Source organism: Pristiophorus japonicus, chromosome 8 (assembly GCF_044704955.1).
Source record: "Pristiophorus japonicus isolate sPriJap1 chromosome 8, sPriJap1.hap1, whole genome shotgun sequence".
NCBI lineage: Eukaryota > Metazoa > Chordata > Chondrichthyes > Pristiophoridae > Pristiophorus > Pristiophorus japonicus.
The window spans coordinates 92,567,567-92,586,185 of NC_091984.1; the positions used below are offsets into that span (position 1 = coordinate 92,567,567).

Below are 18,619 nucleotides of genomic sequence, written 5' to 3' on the forward strand. Positions count from 1 at the left end.
CACTACCTCTGGGATTTTTTTTCATGCAAAATTATGGCACTCGGGCAGCAAACCACTATGCCCAGAAAGTATCGAAACTCATGTTGCAGGTAGTCGCACTGCGCCAAATCAGTTGCTCTATTAATGATCTAGGGCAAGATTGTTATGAATTGAAGGCAACGCAAATATGAAAATAAAGACAAGATCTTAAAGAAAGAAAAAAAGACTTGCATTTCTGTGGCGCCTTTCATGACCTCAGGAACTCCCAAAGCAGTTTACAACCAATGAAGTACTTTTGAAGTGTGGTCACTGCTGTTATGTTGGAACGCAAAAGCCAATTTACACACAACAAGCTCCCACAAAAAAGGAGATAAATGAACATATCTGTTTGAGTAATGTTGGCCAAGGGATAAATCTTAGTGGGAAAACTACTAGAGACCATTGCCAAGGACAAAATTAATTCTCACTTGGAAAAGCATGGGTTAATAAGGGACAGCCAGCATGGATTTGTTAAATGCAAATCGTGTCTGACTAACCTGATTAAGTTCTTTGATGAAGTAACAGAGAGGGTTGATAAAGGCAGTGCAGTAGAAGTTGTGTATATAGACTTTCAAAAGGCATTTGATAAAGTACCTCATAACAGACTTATTTGGAAAATAGAAGCACATGGTATTAAAGGGACGTTGGTAACTTGGGCATATAATTGGCTAAGGGATAGGAGGTAGAGCGTAGTGATGAACAGATGTTTTTCTGACTTGAGAGAAGTATGCAGTGGGGTCCCCTAGGGGTCTGTATTATGACCATTGTTTTTCTTGTTTTATATAAATGACCTGGACTTGGGTATAGGGAGTACAATTTTGAAGTTTGCATTTGATACAAAACTTGCCAACGTAGTAAATAGTGAGCATGATAGTAGCAGACTTCAGGAGGACATAGACATACTGGTGAAATGGGCAGATGCAATTTAATGCGGCTAAGTGTGAAGTGATACACTGTGAGAGAAACAACATGTAGAGGCAGTATAATTTAAATGGCACTATTTTGAGAGGTGCAAGAACAGAAGGACCTGGGGGGGTGCATATTCACAAATCTTTGAAGGTGGCAGGGCAAGTTGAGAAGGCGGTTAAGAAAGTATATGGCATACTTGGCTTTGTAAATAGTGGGATTGAATCCAAAAACAAGGAAGTCATGCTAAATCTTTACAAATCATTGGTTCGTCCTCAACTGGAGTAGTGTGTATAATTCTGGGCACTAAACTTTAGGAAGGGAGTCAAGGTGGTTTAGAGGAGGATTTCTAAGACAATACCAGGGGGGAGTTCAGTTATGTGGAGAGATTGGAGAAACTGGGATTATTCACCTTAGAGCAGAGGCGGTTAAGGGGAGACCTAATAGAAGCATTCAAATTTATAAGGGGTTTTGATAGAGCAAGTAGAGAGAAACTATTTCCTCTGGCAAGTGGGTCGGTAACCAGAGGTCATAGATTTAAAATAATTGGCAAAAGAACTAGAGGGGTTATGAGGAGAAATTTCTTCACACACAGGGTTAAGATCTGGAATGCACAATCTGAAAGAGCGGCGGAATCAGATTCCATAGGAACTTTTAAAAGGCAATTAGACATGTACCTGAAGAGGACTAATTTGCACGATTAAGGGAATAAAGCTGGGGTGCGGGACTAAATTGGATAGCTCTTTTAAACAGCCGGCACAGGCACGACAGGCCAAATGGCCTCCTTCTGCACTGTAAAATTCTATGATTCTATTCTAGGACACCGGGAAAACTCCCCTGCTCTTCTTTGAATAATGCCGTGGGATCATTTACGTCCACCTGAGGGAGGAGTCAGGGCCTCAGTTTAACATCTCATCTGAAAAACAGCACCTCCAACAGTGCAGCACTCTCTCAGTAAAAGAAAGACTTGCATTTAAGTGCCTATCATGACCTCAGAACATCCCAAAGCGCTTTACAACCAATGAAGTACTTTTTGAAATATAGTCACAGTTGTAATGTAGGAAATGTGGCAGCCAATTTGCGCACAGCAAGCTCCCACAAACAGCATGTGATAATGGCCAGATAATCAATTTTAGTAATTTTGATTGAGGAAAAAATATTGGCCAGCACACTGGGGATAACTCCCCTGCTCTTCTTCAAAATAGTGCCATGTGATCTTTTTCTCGTCCACCTGAGAGGGCAGCCGGGGCCTCGGTTTAATGTCTCATCCAAAAGACGGCACCTCTGACACTACCTCAGTACTGCATTGGACTGTCAGCCTAGATTTCTGTGCTCAAGTCTCTGGAGTGGGACTTAAACCCACAACCTTCTGACTCAGAGGCGAGAGTGCTACAGCGTACTACTGAGCCACAGCTGACAGCACTGCACTGAAGTATCAAAGACCAATGGAGCCTTATTTAATGCTCGGGGGGGGGGGGGGGCTAGAATTTCTGTGGTGGTTCTCCCAATCTTAACTTCAGTGGAAGGTTGGCGAAAACTCTGGGGAACAACTAAAATAGATTGTTTTTCCTGAGTTTCTGCCAAAGTTACAGCAGATGATTGGGAGAATCCCCATAGAAATTCCAGATAAAAAGGACCCACCCGAAACATTAACCTTTCTTTCTCTTTCATATGGTGGGTCTGTGGTGCGTTGCCAGTATTTGCTAGTATAGCTCTTTGTTCTCTCTTTCTTTCTCACTCATTCAGACTTCCTCCAAGTTGCTTTTAGCACTACTCTATATAGTCTGCCTGCCAGGAAAAGCATTTTGTACAGTGGGATACGGCTCTAAGGCACCTTTCTTTCTCTGTCTCTACACCCTGCCCTCCTGACATTAATTTGTGGGGATGGGGTGGTGAAACCAAATTCAAACATCAGTTGAGTACCAAAACCTCCATCCCAATAGTCAGACACCTTACCACTAAGGTTAAATAAAAACTGCAGTGAAATTTGACAAATTCCAACTTGCTTTGTGACGGTCCTATGAAAATATAATTGCAAATGTGCTTGGTTTGAAGTCCAGAAATAATTATCATTTATGGGTGAAACCACAGATAATTAGCAGACAGGTCATTCTCAGGTTGTTGTATTCAGTGAGGAGTGTCGGCACGTTAGAAATAGCCAAATTAAGGCTATCTCTGGTCACTTTAATAATGAGGATCGACTGTAAACCAATCTGGTGGGTATATTGTGTTCAATCAGAGTTTAAGTTGGAATATAACACATTAACTATGTAGCATAAACTAACGACCACGACAAGTAGCTGATACCGATCCGATCGGACAAACAGCTAGCGCACGTGAGCAGTTAGTTTCTCTGGCTTGCAGTCTCTATTTCTCTCGTCTAGAGCCTCCTCGGTAAAGCATGGGATCACTCTCAAAGAGTGTTCGACCAGCCCAGCTCCTAGTTCTTCCCTCCACCGTTTGTGGGGATGAGCACTTGGGGTGTTACATTTATTGTGTTTTTAGGGGTGGGCCTGGAATGGGATATTGACAACACCTTTTGGCTTATTGAGGTTCTCTCTAAAACTCAATACCCAATGGGGTGTCAAGTTCTTTGTCTAAACTTGCTGATGAAGACCCACCCTGAAGGAAAGGTCTTTACAACCATTACACATCTTTTCTTGTTTATAGTTGTGAAGGCCAATCAATCAATCTGGACCCTCTTATCTCGTCCTGCCTTGTCCTCAGCCACACGCTTGGGCCATTAAATCAGAGGCTCTTTGTTAGAAATGTCTCACTCCAGCCAGTCGTCATGGATACCCTTCTATTCTATGTCTTTTATACTAATTAACTTCGCAAGCAATTTTGTTAAACAAACTCCAAATTCTACCTTAGCATTATAATATGGTTATTAGCAATAATGGAAGAAACATAGGTTGACCTTTATTGGCCAAATTAAAGACTAAGTCAAAATGTTATGCATTCTCTAATCGAACTCATTAAAAACATTGTCTCAATTCTAATGCAAGTCTTCCTAGGAAAGCGAAACTTAAGTAATCCCAGGTAAAACATATAACATATTAACTCTTTACTTGTCTTGAGCAGAAACATACAAACATTTAAACACAGTATTATTTTTTTTAGGTATCCCTAATTTCTAACAGCACCGAACCCTTGGGACCTGTGACAACTGGGAAGATGATAAGCCAAATACTGTATAAGTCACTAACAATTGCTTTCAGCATTCATTTCATTTGTCATTTTCCTGCCCAATTGCATAACTAATCTCCATTGGCCTTGAGGTACTGCAGAATTCTAGGCGTCCTGATAATATTCCATAAATATCCCTTGTATTGGAAAATTACCATACTGATCACAATGGAGATTTTAAGATCTTTTACAAATCTAGTGGGAATTACCCTGCGTCCTTGTTGAAATTAATTTGTTCAACAGCCTTGGCATGGATTCAAGCTGTAGTATGACTTTATAGATGCTAGCAGCCTTCTAGTAGCTCACCCAAGTGTCAATTCTTCACGTGTAAATGTTGGTAGCAATCCTCCCAGAATTGAACTTGGAACTTTGAGGAAAATGGCTCAGCAACTCGCTGGCCTCACTGTGCTGTCGGAGAGGAAAGTCACGAGCTGTAACTTTTTTGAAGATTGCATTTATTTGCTTTTCAAGATTGGATAGGAAGAACCTATTTCCCTTAGCAGAGAGGTCAATAACCAGGGGGCCATAGATTTAACGTAATTGGTAGAAGGATTAGAGGGGAGTTGAGGAAACATTTTACACCGAGGGTGGTGGGGGTCTGGAACTCACTGCTTGAAAGGATGGTAGAGGCAGAGACCCTCATCATATTTAAAAAGTATTTGGATATGCAATTGAAGTGCCGTAACCTGCAAGTCTACGGACCAAGAGCTGGAAAGTGGGATTAGGCTGGATAGCTATTTTTCGGCGGCAAAGACACAATGGGTCGAATGACCTCCTTCTGTTCCATAACTTTCTATGATTCTACGATAAGCAGTAGATTTAATACCAATCATGTAGGAAAGCCCTTAGTCTCTGACACACTTGCCACCTGCCATTACGAGACCACCAAAGATGTTGGGCAGCTTGAACCATGGCTCCCAGATTCTTTGGTGCATCTCAGATTAATACAGCGTGCCACATGTTAATCCTCTGTCAACCAAGTGGAAATATGAAAGGCTGATGTTGAATTGTGTCTAAGTACAGAATATAAAAGAAATACATTACAGCCTACTCTTTTTACTTCAAAGTTGCCAAACTTCAATTTCTGGATATTTTTAATTTTTTGCATACATTTTAAGGTTGTCATTTTAATTACGTTAAATTACTGGCTAGTTCAGACTTTTTACATGCAGAAATGACATTGAATTATCAGGGGTAGACTGTATAGACAAACAATGACCTTCTGTAACTCTTAAATTTATTAACACTCTGCTTTTATTAATTCCTGAGCAGTGGGTGGTCACTGAGCCCCATCAAAATTCCAAAGTCTCACAGATAATCTGTTTCAGGAACTGAAGCCAGCGATCTGGTTCTGTAGTTAGGTTTGTGATGTCCTCGACAACAGCTCCAAGAATAAACCCAGCTTGGGATGTGAGTGATGCACAGCTCGCCCATTGGCTGGCAGCTCCCAAGTACACGCGGCAGATTCTGTAGCAGGTCAGAAATGAACCTGTTACCACATTCATCATGCTTATTGCTCACTCAGGAGGTGTGCAAGAGGGAATACTCTTTCTGCTGCGCTTCATGAAAACAAAAGGAAGAACAAACTTGTATTTTCATAGTGCCTTTCATAACTTCAGGATATCCCAAAGCACTTTACAGCCAGTGAAGTTCCTTTGAAGTAAAGTCACTGTTGTAATGTAGGAGACTATCTGTCTAGTCTTTTTCTTCCCTCACCCAGCCTCTAAAAGCACTGATTAAAGCTGGAGTATGACTTTATGGATGGTGGCAGTCTTCTATACCTCGCCCTAGTGGTCATTCTTCACATGTAAATATTGGTAGGATATTCTACAAAGGAAAGCATAACCTCCAGGACCAATGCTGTCCTCACCCGCTATTCACAATCCTCTCACAGCAGTTACTAGACAGTAATACAGAGTAACAGTGCTAGCTCATCTATCTCCTCCCAAATCCAGGAGTACTGATTCCTATCATAGCCCTACTACTAGCTTGGCCCAGATCAGTAAACTCAGCAGAGACTAGGGAGCAGATTTAGGACCATCATGGGTATGGCTCAGTATCACAATGGGGAGTGTATTTACCAATTAAACCACGAGACTGTTATCAGTATAATTTTGAGAATAAAATGCGTAAAAGAAAGATAGAACGGGGTGGGGTAGATGAAGTGAATTAAAAGCTTTGTTCTCTTCTCATTTGATATGGAAGTGCAATGTTCAAATACAAATGAAAATTATATCTAGGATGGAAAATCCTTCGAATCAATCGCTCAAGAATCACAGACTCAACTGACATTTGAATCTGCCTTATGTGGATTTCACAATTTCTTAGCTTGGCTGCTAGATCTGAGTAATATTCCAGCTTGAGTCCAGCTGACACTGAACATCACGCCCCTAAGACATGGTGATTTTTCACACCTACTCATTATCCTGCAGTTTTCGAGAGCAGGAACAGGTTCTAAGGGGAGTGTCCCCCTCCTCTTCCAAAGCATTAGTCTATAGAGAACGTGATTTTACATTTTTACATGGAATAATTTAATGAATTACCAAGAAGAAGCATCATTTGGCTGCACTTGTGCACCAACCAGGGGCCTGTTCAATGAGGGAGAGGTTGGAGATCTGAGAACAGGCTGCCTGATTGCCTACTCTGGCACATTAAGAACAACTGGCAACTGTATCATGCTTCTCATGCAACTCAAATGCATCATAGCATTTAATGAGGAAAAGGGTGGACACTGAGTGGAAGGAGAAAGAAAATATAGAGTGGTGGGGGTGGGGGCGTGGAGCGGAGACCAATACAAGCTAGGGAGTGGTCTTTAGGAGGCCTTTGAAGGTAACTTTAGTAAGGACCTTTCTCCCATCATGAGTAGACCATGGACCATTCTTTAGCCCAAAAGATGCAAACAGGTGACCTGCCCTAAGGTTTCAGCCTACAAACATCCATACCAGTCAATAGGAAATGCACAAACAGTACCCAGGGTGATTCTACAGCTGACTGTTTCTTCCTCTGTGGAGAAATTGGCACCGAGATTGGGAAACCTGCAACATTTTGGGTGTAAGCACCTGTTACTTGGTGATGTACATTGTGACACCAACCTGATGTACCACTGGGTCACATATTAATTAAAAGCATGGTGCAGAGTTCAAAGAAGGTTGATGCCTTCCATCCCCCTCCCCGCCCCAAGTCCAGAAGTAAAGAGGGAATAGGGTAAGGGTTGGGGAAATGGGATCGTAACTTGAGTTCTCATGATTTTTTTTGCTTAGGATGAAAATTGATTAGAAAACCTCAATAACAGATCAAATTACAGTGTGTGAAGAATAGCAGGGCCAACATTGCTCCCTCAACTAACACCATCAAAAACAGACTGTCTGATCATTCATGTCATTTGCTGCTTGTGGGCCATTGCTTAAGCAAATTGGCTGCCATGTCTGACTACATTGCAACAGTGATTGCAGTTCAAAAAGTAATTCATTGGTTGCAAAGTCGCTATGTCATCCTGAGGACACAATAAACTGTTCTAATTTCTTCCTTTATTCACAAGCACCTAAAAGACAGGCAGAACCTTGGTTTAACCCTTCATCCAAATGCTGCACTAATGCGCCAGCCTGGATTATTCGCTCAAGCAACTTGGGGCCAAACTCGCAACCTTCTGACTGAGGTAAGTGTACTATACATTCATCCAACTCACACACACATGTGCATCACATGTGTTCATGCATCACATGTGTTCATGCTTTCCCATAACACATTCATTTTCACTTGGAAAAACTGGTGGTGAAGATGGTCAATATGTCTGGCTTACACCCACTGAAAATAAACTGCCTGGTTTCACAGCATGTGTGTGGCACAGTTTCAAAAAAGCAATCAAAATAGATTTCAGCTTCATTTTTAAAAAAACCTCTTCTACAAAATATTAAGTGTTCAATCTCAGTCCCTCACCCAATATATAAAACTAATTAAAACAATATATCACAGCAGTTGTGATATCTTCATGACTTCTTCTAATATGACTGCAGATTTATGAGACAGTGCACATACTGCGGCCTTTTTCTTATTAAATGGTCTACCCCACCCCCCCCTCTTTATCATCATAGCCCAGTTGTTAACCCTTACCTTGTTGAATAGGCAGGATCTCTACAAAAAAACTAACAAAACAACATGACAAACTCTTCAACATGTACTAATCGGCAATATTTTTACTTATTCCACTAAAATGGGAAGTGTTTGAATTCAATTGGGTCTGAATAAATGAGGCTTGTGTGCAAGCAGACAGGGAGTGATTTTAACTTTGTGAGTTTCCGATGAGAAATCGTGGGAGTCAGTTTCTGACTCACCCAGCAGTAGCATGAGGCCATGCCAATTTTAACCAGTGGGCCTCATTACTATACTGCTCTTGCATTTTCCGCCTGTTCTGGGCAGGCAGTGGTTGCCAACCTCACGAAAGTCTGCATGCAACTAAGTGTGAGGAAGTGGGTTCTGGGGGGAGTTTCACGGGAGGGAATTGAGGGGGGCAGGGCGAGAAGAGTCCAGAACAGGGCAGAGTCCTAAACTTTCCTTGTGAACTCCTACTCCTCCTGGTCCTAACAGAGGAAAGTAAACAACTTACCTTACAGGTTCTCTTCATATCCCTTTCCTCTTCAGACCTGCTTCAGCCTGATTAGGCCTGAGTTAAGATGCTGTCGTAATCCGATTGGCGTAATTGGATCCCAATCTGTATATATCAATTAAGACCCCGCTAGTTTCAGGTGGATGCCTTTACCAGCTGCTCAGAAGAGCAGGTTAAAATTGATCTTGGTGGAATCCAGGCAGCTCTCTGGCGAGTAAGTAGCCTGGAGCATTTTAATTGCTCACCCGCTCAGTAGGTTTAAAATTCACCCCAGATTTTCCACAGGCTGCAAGGGATCCAACACAATTAAGATCATCTCCACGTTGCCAGGGAATTACATGTGTGCCCAACACAACGCCACTAGGAATTGGACACATGTACAGGAAACATGGATGTCAACAAGCAGCCAATGAACTGGTTGCATGCATAGCCACTAAATCAATAGGTATGTTGACATATAATCCACTCCATCATCGGCAGTCCCTCGAAGTGAGGATGATTTGCTTCCATGCCAAAAAGGAATGTGTTCACAGGTGTTTCAATGAAGGACCTAATATTCCAGATCCCGAACTACATCTTGAAGGGTGGAAGATGCCTGTGCTTGGGATTTTTTTAACGTGTGGTGGCCGTTGCACACCAGCCACCACACGGGCTTGACAGAGCTGGGTCTTGGTCCAGTGGCAAGGATTATCCAAGACGACTGGAGACCAGCTCTGCTGCACGGACGGAGCGTCCTCACCTCTTCTGGGCCTCAGACTCACGCCTCTCCTGGGCCCCGATCACTTCCTTCTACAAACTCTTGCTGCTCCGTCGCCCCTCCTGCTGTCCCTGCCTGCACTGCAGCCAGCGACCTGACGAGACTACTGTTGAAAGTGGATGAGTAGCCAAAGCAACACAAAAATGGACACTGAGCCCTATGACTATCATTATGATTGACATATAAGGGCTGATTTTTAACAGATGGTGGGAGTCAAGGGTGTGGGAGCCGAAGTGGGTTCTTAAAAATAACAGGGAGGCTAAGGGCGAGATGCCATTTGTGTGAAGCAAACAGCGGAGCAGTGTAAATAGACCAGCAAGCTCCACAGATTCGCAACTCACTCCATGTATCTTAATCCTGGGCTACTGAGACTCATTTACATGCCCGACTCCAACTCCCACCTGATGCTGGCGGCAATTACGTCATCACGGTAATGGTCCCCGTCAAGGTAAGTAATCACTGGGGAGGGAAAGTCCAATTCAAATGCTTAAATGTAACAAAAATACAGTCACTGTAATTTGCGCTTCACTGTAATACTCTAACAGAACACATAGTCTGTGACCTCCTTGCTCATGAAGAAACCATGCAAAACATGCTGTCGATAACAGGTGTCATCATGCTTATACTCTGTGATCTATGTTTTATAACTCTCTCATAACCATGTACAGTACCATCACTATAACAAGCCTCTCACTGTAACACGAACAGAGCATGTATGCTCCACTCTATAGAGAATCGAGATGAGACCCCCCACTGTGCCTTCAACCGTCTAGGTTCTGAGCTCTGGAATTCCCTCCTTATAGCTCTCTACCTCTCCTTCATTCTTTAAAACCCTCCTCAAAACTTACCTCTTTAACAAAGCTTTTATTCAACCCTGCTAATATTACTTGCTTTGACCTTTTGTCTGATTATGTCTCTAAATCGCTGTGGGATTTTTTCCTACTTTAAAGGCGTCATAAGGATGCAAGTTGTTGCTACCTTATTTTTACACACTTTTCCTGTAAAGCTCTCTGCTAGAGCACATCTGTGCTCAACACAGAGAATCAATAATATAATCACAAAAATATAATACCTATAGTTAAGAAGGGTGATAAAACATGTCCAGGGAATTATAGACCAGTCAGCTTAACATCGGTGGTAGGAAAAATAATGGAATCCCTATTGAAGGAGAAAATAGAAGAATATCTAGAAACCAACATTATAATAATGAATAGTCAGCATGGATTTCAAAAGGAAAAGTCTTGCTTGACCAACTTCATTGAATTTTTTGAAGGAGAGTAGGCAATGTTAATGCAGTAGATATAATTTAGCGAGATTTTCAAAAGGTCTTTGATAAGGTACCTCATAATAGACTGATGAACAAGATCAGATAATGCGGAGTCAGGGGACAAGTAGCAGAATAGATAGCTAGTTGGCTTCATGACAGACAGCAGAGAGTAGGGGTAAAAGGTTGCTATTCACAGTGATAGAAGGTGGGAAGTGGTGTTTCATAAGGATCAGTGCTGGGACCATTGTTGTTCACAATTTATATTAACGATTTAGACTTTGGAATCAAAAACACAATTTCTAAATTTGCGGATGACACCAAATTTGTGGGGGGGGGGGGGGGCGGAGATAGTTAATAGAGGAGACCTGCAACAAATTACAGGAGGACATTAATAAACTTGCAGAATGGGCTTATAATTGGCAAATGAAGTTCAACACCGATAAATGTGAGGTATTACATTTTGGTAAAAAGAATAGGGAGGTCACTTATTATTTGGAGGGTGCGAGTTTCGTTAGGATGGAGGAACAAAGTGATCTCGGAGTACAAATACACAAATCACTAACAGTTGCAACACAGGTTAGCAAGGCCATAAAATCAAACCAAGCACTTGGATTTATTTCTAGAGTTATAGAATTGAAAAGTAGGGAAGTTATGCTATTCAAGTCACAGATAGATAGATTTTTAACTAATAAGGGAATTAAGGGTTATGGGGAGCGGGCGGGTAAGTGGAGCTGAGTCCACGGCCAGATCAGCCATGATCTTGTTGAATGGCGGAGCAGGCTCGAGGGGGCTAGATGGCCTACTCCTGTTCCTAATTCTTATGTTCTTATGTTCTGTATCGAATCTTGGTTAGACCACACTGGAGACGGTGCAGAGAAGATTTACAAGGATGATACCAGAAATGCGAGGGTATAGATATCAGGAAAGGATGAACAGGCTGGGTCTCTTTTCTCTTGAAAAAGAAGGCTGAGGGGTGACCTAATAGAGGTCTTTAAAATTATGAAAGCTTTTGATAGAGTGGATAGAGAGAGAATGTTCCCACTTGTGGGGAAGAGCATAACTAGAGCTATAAGATAGTCAATAGGGCATTCAGAAAAAACTTCTTTACCAAAGATTGGTGAGAATGTGGAACTCGCTACCAAAGGGAACAGTATAGATGCATTTAAGTAGGGGCTAGACAAGCATATGAGGGAGAAGGGAATAGAGGGTTATTTAGATGAGGAAAGATGGGAGGAGGCTCGAGTGGAGCATAAACACCCACATGGACTGGTTGGGCCGAATTGCCTGTTTCTGTGTTGTATATCCTATGTAATCCTATGCAATATAAAGCATGCTCTTTATTTTTTTGCACATACTGTCATTGCAAATCTGAGCATTGCTCATTTCCAAACAACAGGGTAAACAATGTAAACTTTCCGCAAAATTATAAGCCCTGAATTGCATGTTAGCTGTTTTATGCAAAACTACACCCCAACTCCTACAAGATTATTGCAGATAATCGAGATAATTCACTGTATTTGGGCAGTTATCTGCAAACAGAAGTTTGAAATTAGAACCTAAGCCATTGAAGTTTGCTTCAGTTTGATGCACATTAATTACAGAATTTGGATACATTAATGCTGGACATGTGGCCACTGGCATAGCATTAACATCAATTTATTGAAGTAAACAATATTTATACCATAAAACTCTTTTCTTATTCTCTATTTTCTTCTCTTTTCCTCTTCCAAGCTTTCCTGAATCACCTCAGGCCGATGAGCTTCCTCCATCTCTCTGCCAGTTTCACTCTATTTGGCTGGTAAGTTATGCATTAGCAGTCTGGAGTAACTCTCCCTCCTCAAATGTGGCAAAGTGCCTTGGCACTGCTTGGCATCTATCTTTTGGTGGCACAGTTAATATAATAAAATAACGTGGGGAGGAGGTGGGCGGGTGGGTGGGGGGGGGGCGGTGGATATCAAGGTTTGAACCTATGCCCTGCCTTGCCCTGGCACTGCTGGTTCATTTTCCAACATATTGCCCTAGAAGTGTCAGCTGTGGCTCAGTGGGTCACAAGGTTGTGGGTTCACGTCCCACTCCAGGAACTTGAGCACATAAATCTAGGCTGACACTCCAGTGCAGTGCTGAGGGAGAGCTGCACTGTTGGAAGTGCTTTCTTTCGGATGAGATGTTAAACCAAGGCCCCATCTACCCTTTCAGGTGGACGTAAAAGATCCCATAGCATTATTTCGAAGAAGAGCTGGGGAGTTATCCCTGGTGTCCTGGACAATATTTATCCCTCAATCAACATAACAAAAACAGATTATCTGGTCATCATCACATTACTGTTTGTGGGAGCTTGCTGTGCACAAGTTGGCTGCCACGTTTCCCACATTACAACAGTGACTACACTCCAAAAATACTTCATTGGCTATAAAGCGCTGAGATGTCCAGTGATTGTGAAAGGCGCTATATAAATGCAACTCTTTCTTTTCTTTCTTAGAAATATTGTATTTTGAGATCTTGAGTAGAATACACTTTCACACAGACAAAGTGGTAAAGTCTCCTACCCTCTTGTAGATGTCCTCGCTGCTGTCATCATATTTCTGTTGTATTCGCTCCTCCAGGAAATAGATCCTGAGTTTGAGGCTGAAGTTTTCCTTTTTCAAGTCATTTAGATGCTGGGAAAGAGTACGGTAACCGTTAGACATGGCAGGTGATACAGGGGGGCGCAAACGCCCCCCCCTCCCACTCAGTGCAGTAACATTTCAAAACAGACTAGAAGTAAAATCAATGAAACATTGTGAAAGCGGTGAGGACTCTCTCAGCACACAGTCAATGTACCATTGCAGCTCATGTTAGGGTGTAGGGGAAGCCAAAAGTCTTTTTTTATCTCAAAGAGGAATTATAGGAATGTTGAACAGACCAGCACACTGTGTGACAAGTGGCGCAAGTGATGTAAATCAATCCCATTACCAGTGAGAGGCCCTGACTAACTTCACGTCATCTTATTAATTTCACATTGACAGGTGCCTGCTCCTTCTCCCTGCCCAGCGGTATTTCAAATTGGGCAAGTGTTTTTGCAACTGCTTTGAGAATTTTGGAAAAAATATTGTAATAAATAAATGTTACAACTGTGTCCAACATTTAATGGAGATTCTTAATTCTAAACAAGGGGTTGCGTCATCTGAACCCTTTAACTTAAACAATTACAAAGAAATCAGTTTAAACAAAATATATATTTTTCTGTTTTTAATATATTTGTTTGAACAGACAGTGCTTACAACATCATCAACTTGCATGGAGATATTATTGAATCTGACATATGAAGGAGCTAAATTAACATCCACGACATACGGTTATTAACCCAGAGTGCTTCAGTGATTTAAAGACAGGAAGTGCTGGAAATATTCAGCAGGTCAGGTGGAGAGAAACACAGAGTTAACGTTTCAGGTCGATGATCTATAGTCAGAACTGACCTGCTGAATATTTCCAGCATTTTCTGTTTTTATTTCAGATTTCCAGCATCCACAGTATCTTGCTTTTGCTTCAGTGATTTAGTCATTTCAAGTGCAAAGAAAGACCAGGATGCAAAAGTTGGCAGAGGGGAAAGTGTACTACCAAGGTCCTGTGAAAATTGTGGCTCTTCTAATTATGACAACTAACTGATTAACACTGTAAGGCTGAATAACTCCTTCAAGTTGTATCTCCTAATGTTATCAGCAGGCACTATTTCAACTTTTCTTTATCAATCAGTAGAATGAAAAAAGCTAAAGTTAAGAATAATTTCTGTGCTGCTTTGATACTTAAAAGTGATGCAGACAGTGACACACACTCAGGGACCCACTGCAAATAGAAGTGTTAGGTGTGAACAAACTGTTCACTAGTTTGCTTTCACTAATTAATGTGATGAGTGGAGCAGATCTGATTTGAGTTTTCTCACAGGACAAAGGCTGGATCTTTGCCCCAAGAAGACCAGCATAACATGTATGCTGGACAGCCAATGAAGAACACATTTCATTTGTGAATATTGTTAGCATTAGATATCACAATAATGGTATCACTTTTCTTTCACAAGAGCAAGGAACTCAGGAAGTTGAAAGTGCGCTCCGTAATATTAGTAGGGAATACATTACTGTATTCGTATGAAATTCCATGTTGGCATTCTGGTTGGCGGGATGTGACAAGTGATGTTCCCCAAGGCTCTGTACTGGGGCCTCAACTTTTCACCATATGCCTTGGATGAAGGAATAGAGAGTTGTACATTAAAGTTTGAAGATGACACTATATTAAGAGGGCAGTAAGTAGTGCAGATGGGAGCAGAAGTTGCAAAGGGACATAGACAGATTAAATGAGTGGGCTAATCTACTGCAACGGAGTTCAAGTTGGGCAAGTGTGAGATCATACACTTTGGATCCAAGAAAAATTAATCTGAGTATTTTCTAAATAGTGAGAAACTTGGGACTGTAGAAGAGCAAAGGGATTTTGGAGTTCAAGTATACAAATCATTAAAAGCCAGGAGACAGGTACCAAAAGAAATCAAAAAGACCAATGGAATGTTGGCCTATATATCAAAATGGCTGGAATACAAAGGGACGGAAGCTATGCTTCAGTTGTATAGAGCCTTGGTCAGATCCCACCTGGAGTACTGTGTTCACTTTTGGGCACTGCACCTCAGGAAGGATATACTGGCCTTGGAGTGGATTCAGCTTAGATTCGCCAGAATGATACCAGGACTTAGAGGGTTAAATTATGAGGACAGGTTGTACAAACTTGGCATGTATTCCCTTGCGTATAGGAAACTGAGGGGTGATCAAAATGAGGTGTTTAAAATGTTAAAAGAATTTGATAGGGTGGAGACAGAGAAACGATTTTCTCTGGTGGGAGACTCAAGAAGAAGGGGACATAATCTTAAATTTAGAGCTAGGCCATTTAGGAGCAAAATCAGGAAGCACCTTTTCAAACAAAGGACAAAAGGGTGTGGATGCTGGGTCAATTGGAGCTTTCAAGGCTGAAAGAGATAGATTTTTGTTACATAAGTATATCAGGGTATGTAGCAAAAGCTGGAAAAATGAAGTTGAGCAGCAGATCAGCCAATATCTAATTGAATGGTGGAGGAGGCCTGAAGGTCTGAATGGTCTACTCCTGTTTGTAATGTTCCTACGTTCCTCTATGCACTACCAAATGCAAAAACTAGATGCAAAAGTTACCTATGCAGTTGATATAGCTTCTACTGCAGTACAAAGTTTCCCCACCAACCAAGAAGTCTGTGTTATAATGGAGGCTTTAACAGCAGCTATTAATGGTGTGACGAGTGGTTTCGTGTGTTATGGAATTCTGGGCCGCCCCGATCTGTGGGAGAACACCACCGCAGGTTGGGGCTATAAATAGAGCTGGAGCGCCGGGCCCTGGAACATCGTGGGCGAAGGTGCGGCGAATGAGAGTATGGGGCCCAGAAGATCCGAGGGCCCAGGGGCAGCACGGGCCTGCCCACACTGCGATATGTGTGCACACTAGGTCCGTGCAGCAGAACAGGTCTCTGGTTGTCCTGGTTCAAACCTTGTCACTGGATAAAGGCCTAGCTCTGTCGAGCCCGTGTGGTGGCTGATGCGCAACGGTCAAATACGTTAAAAAAAAATCAACGCACAGGCATCTTCCGCCCCCTCAATTGGAGTTCAGGACTGGAACATCAGGTCCTTCATTGAAACATCTGTGAACTCTTCTGGAAGCAAGTCACTCTCGTTTGAGGGACCGTCTATGATGATGATGATGATGATGACTTTAATGTAGACAATAATTTGTTTTCATTGCACTGCGTGATTTTAACCCTGAGGAATGTGACTAATCAGAAGGACAATAATGCTGATTAAAGCCAGAGAAATTCTGTTTCTGATGTTATAACAGGTTTCTCGTGACATGAGTATGCAGAGAAGGGATCCAAAATGCTCTCCAAAACGTATTTATTTCTAATTAATGTTTGATAAAAGGAACATCAATGCTGTGAATATTTTAATAATTCTGGTACCCAGTGTCAAAATCAACTTTGCCCAGGTCAAGGTATGTGATGGGTCAGCCGCTGCGTGAAGCTTTTTCTACCTTACCCCAATGAAATGGCTTAAACCCAAACGCAAAAGTGCACCCCCTTCCGAATCAGTGTAAATGTTTACATTTCTCAGACTACCAGTTGGTCAGTACTGCACTGAAGTGACAGCCCAGATGATGTGACCCAAATGTTCTGAATCACAGATAAGAGTGCAACAACTGAACCAAGCTGACATTTATGTTCTTATATTCACCCTTCAACCATATTGCAGAGAATTGGTCTAATAAATGTCTGGACTAAAACTGGCTTCCAACATTTGTGTTATTTATTTAATGAACAGCTCAACTTTTCTACCAACCCGAGAATGACATGAAGAAATATTATTGTACTTTCATCTTGTCTGCACAAAGATGGCCTCCCTTGTACAATAACTCATGCACCCAAAGTTCCACACAGCCTCTCTAAATTCTATCGCTGTAATGTTTGCATTTAATGTGCATGCTGTGAATACATTAACATAGACTGGAGCCCAGGATTCTATTTTCACCAGATCAAGACAGAATCCCACCCGGAGAGTCTAAAATATGAGTCACCGGGGCAAAGGGCAGCTGTAAAATACTCCATTAAAATCTCCAGAGATATTTTAGCATTGTGCACTATTTGCTCTTGATGTCAGCCAGTGCAGCTTCAGTCTGTGCACCAAAACGAACAGTGGATTGAATATCTGCTGCTAAATGTGTTGCGACTGATGTTTGTTAATAGTATTTGGGATGTTCTTCTTTAATAACCTGTTGGTTCTACACTAGCAACTTATCGCAAAACAGTATATTGGAGGGCTAGTATGTAGTGACATGGAATGCTGGAAGATAGGTTTGCACCTATGATCCTCCAATCGCTAAAGTACTCGCCGCAGCCACATTGCTGTGGGAAGCGCTGGTCAAATTCATCATTGACTGCTATGTGAATAGAATCCCACATCTCAGTTTCCTCCCAACACTTTTTCTAAAAGCATGGACTATTGCTGGGGTATGGTTCCCTATGCACAGGGCATCCTTCTCTGCCTCAGTCAAGTGACCATTCTTCATGTTTTGGTTTTCAGATTTACGAAAGGATATAATCGCTTTGGAGGCAGTTCAGAGAAGGTTCACTAAGTTGATTCTGGAGATGAGGGGGTTGACTTATGAGGAAAGGTTGAGTAGGTTGGGCCTCTACTCATTGGAATTCAGAAGAATGAGAGGTGATCTTATCGAAACGTATAAGATTATGACTTGACAAAGTGGATGCAGAGAGAATGTTTCCACTGTTGGGGGAGACTAGATCTAGAGGGCATGATCTTAGAATAAGGGGCTGCCCATTTAAAACAGAGAGGAGGAGAAATTTCTTCTCCGAGGGTTGTAAATCTGTGGAATTTGCTGCCTCAGAGAGCTGTGGAAGCTGGGACATTGAATACATTTAAGACAGAAACAGACAGTTTCTTAAACGATAAGGGGATAAGGGGTTATGGGGAGCGGGCGGGTAAGTGGAGCTGAGTCCATGATCAGATCAGCCATGATCTTGTTGAATGGCGGGGCAGGCTCGAGGGGTCATGTGGCCTGCTCCTGTTCCTATTTCTTATGTTCTTATGTTATGTGTGAACCTGGACAGTAATTACTGGCAAGCCATTTAACTATGGTGGACACCATAGCAGAGCTCAATCTGATTCTCACCCGATATTCACTGTCTCAGAGAACTGTGGAAGCTGGGTCACTGAATAAATTTAAGACAGAGATAGACAGTTTCTTAACCGATAAGGAAATAAGGGGTTATGGGGAGCGGGCAGGGAAATGGACTGAGTCCATGATCGGATCAGCCATCATCGTA

General features: G+C 42.0%; 1 protein-coding gene across 2 annotated transcripts in view; it reads right to left on the reverse strand.

Moving 5' to 3' along the window:
• pde4dip (phosphodiesterase 4D interacting protein) overlaps positions 1-13,580 on the reverse strand; it is a 310,412-nt gene extending 296,832 nt beyond the window's left edge. For both annotated transcript variants that reach the window (XM_070887097.1, XM_070887096.1), the window contains exon 1: positions 13,287-13,580. In XM_070887097.1, the coding sequence (XP_070743198.1) occupies positions 13,287-13,427 (141 nt within the window). In that variant the 5' untranslated portion in view covers positions 13,428-13,580. The remainder of the gene's footprint in view (positions 1-13,286) is intronic.
• Positions 13,581-18,619: the final 5,039 nt, after the last annotated feature.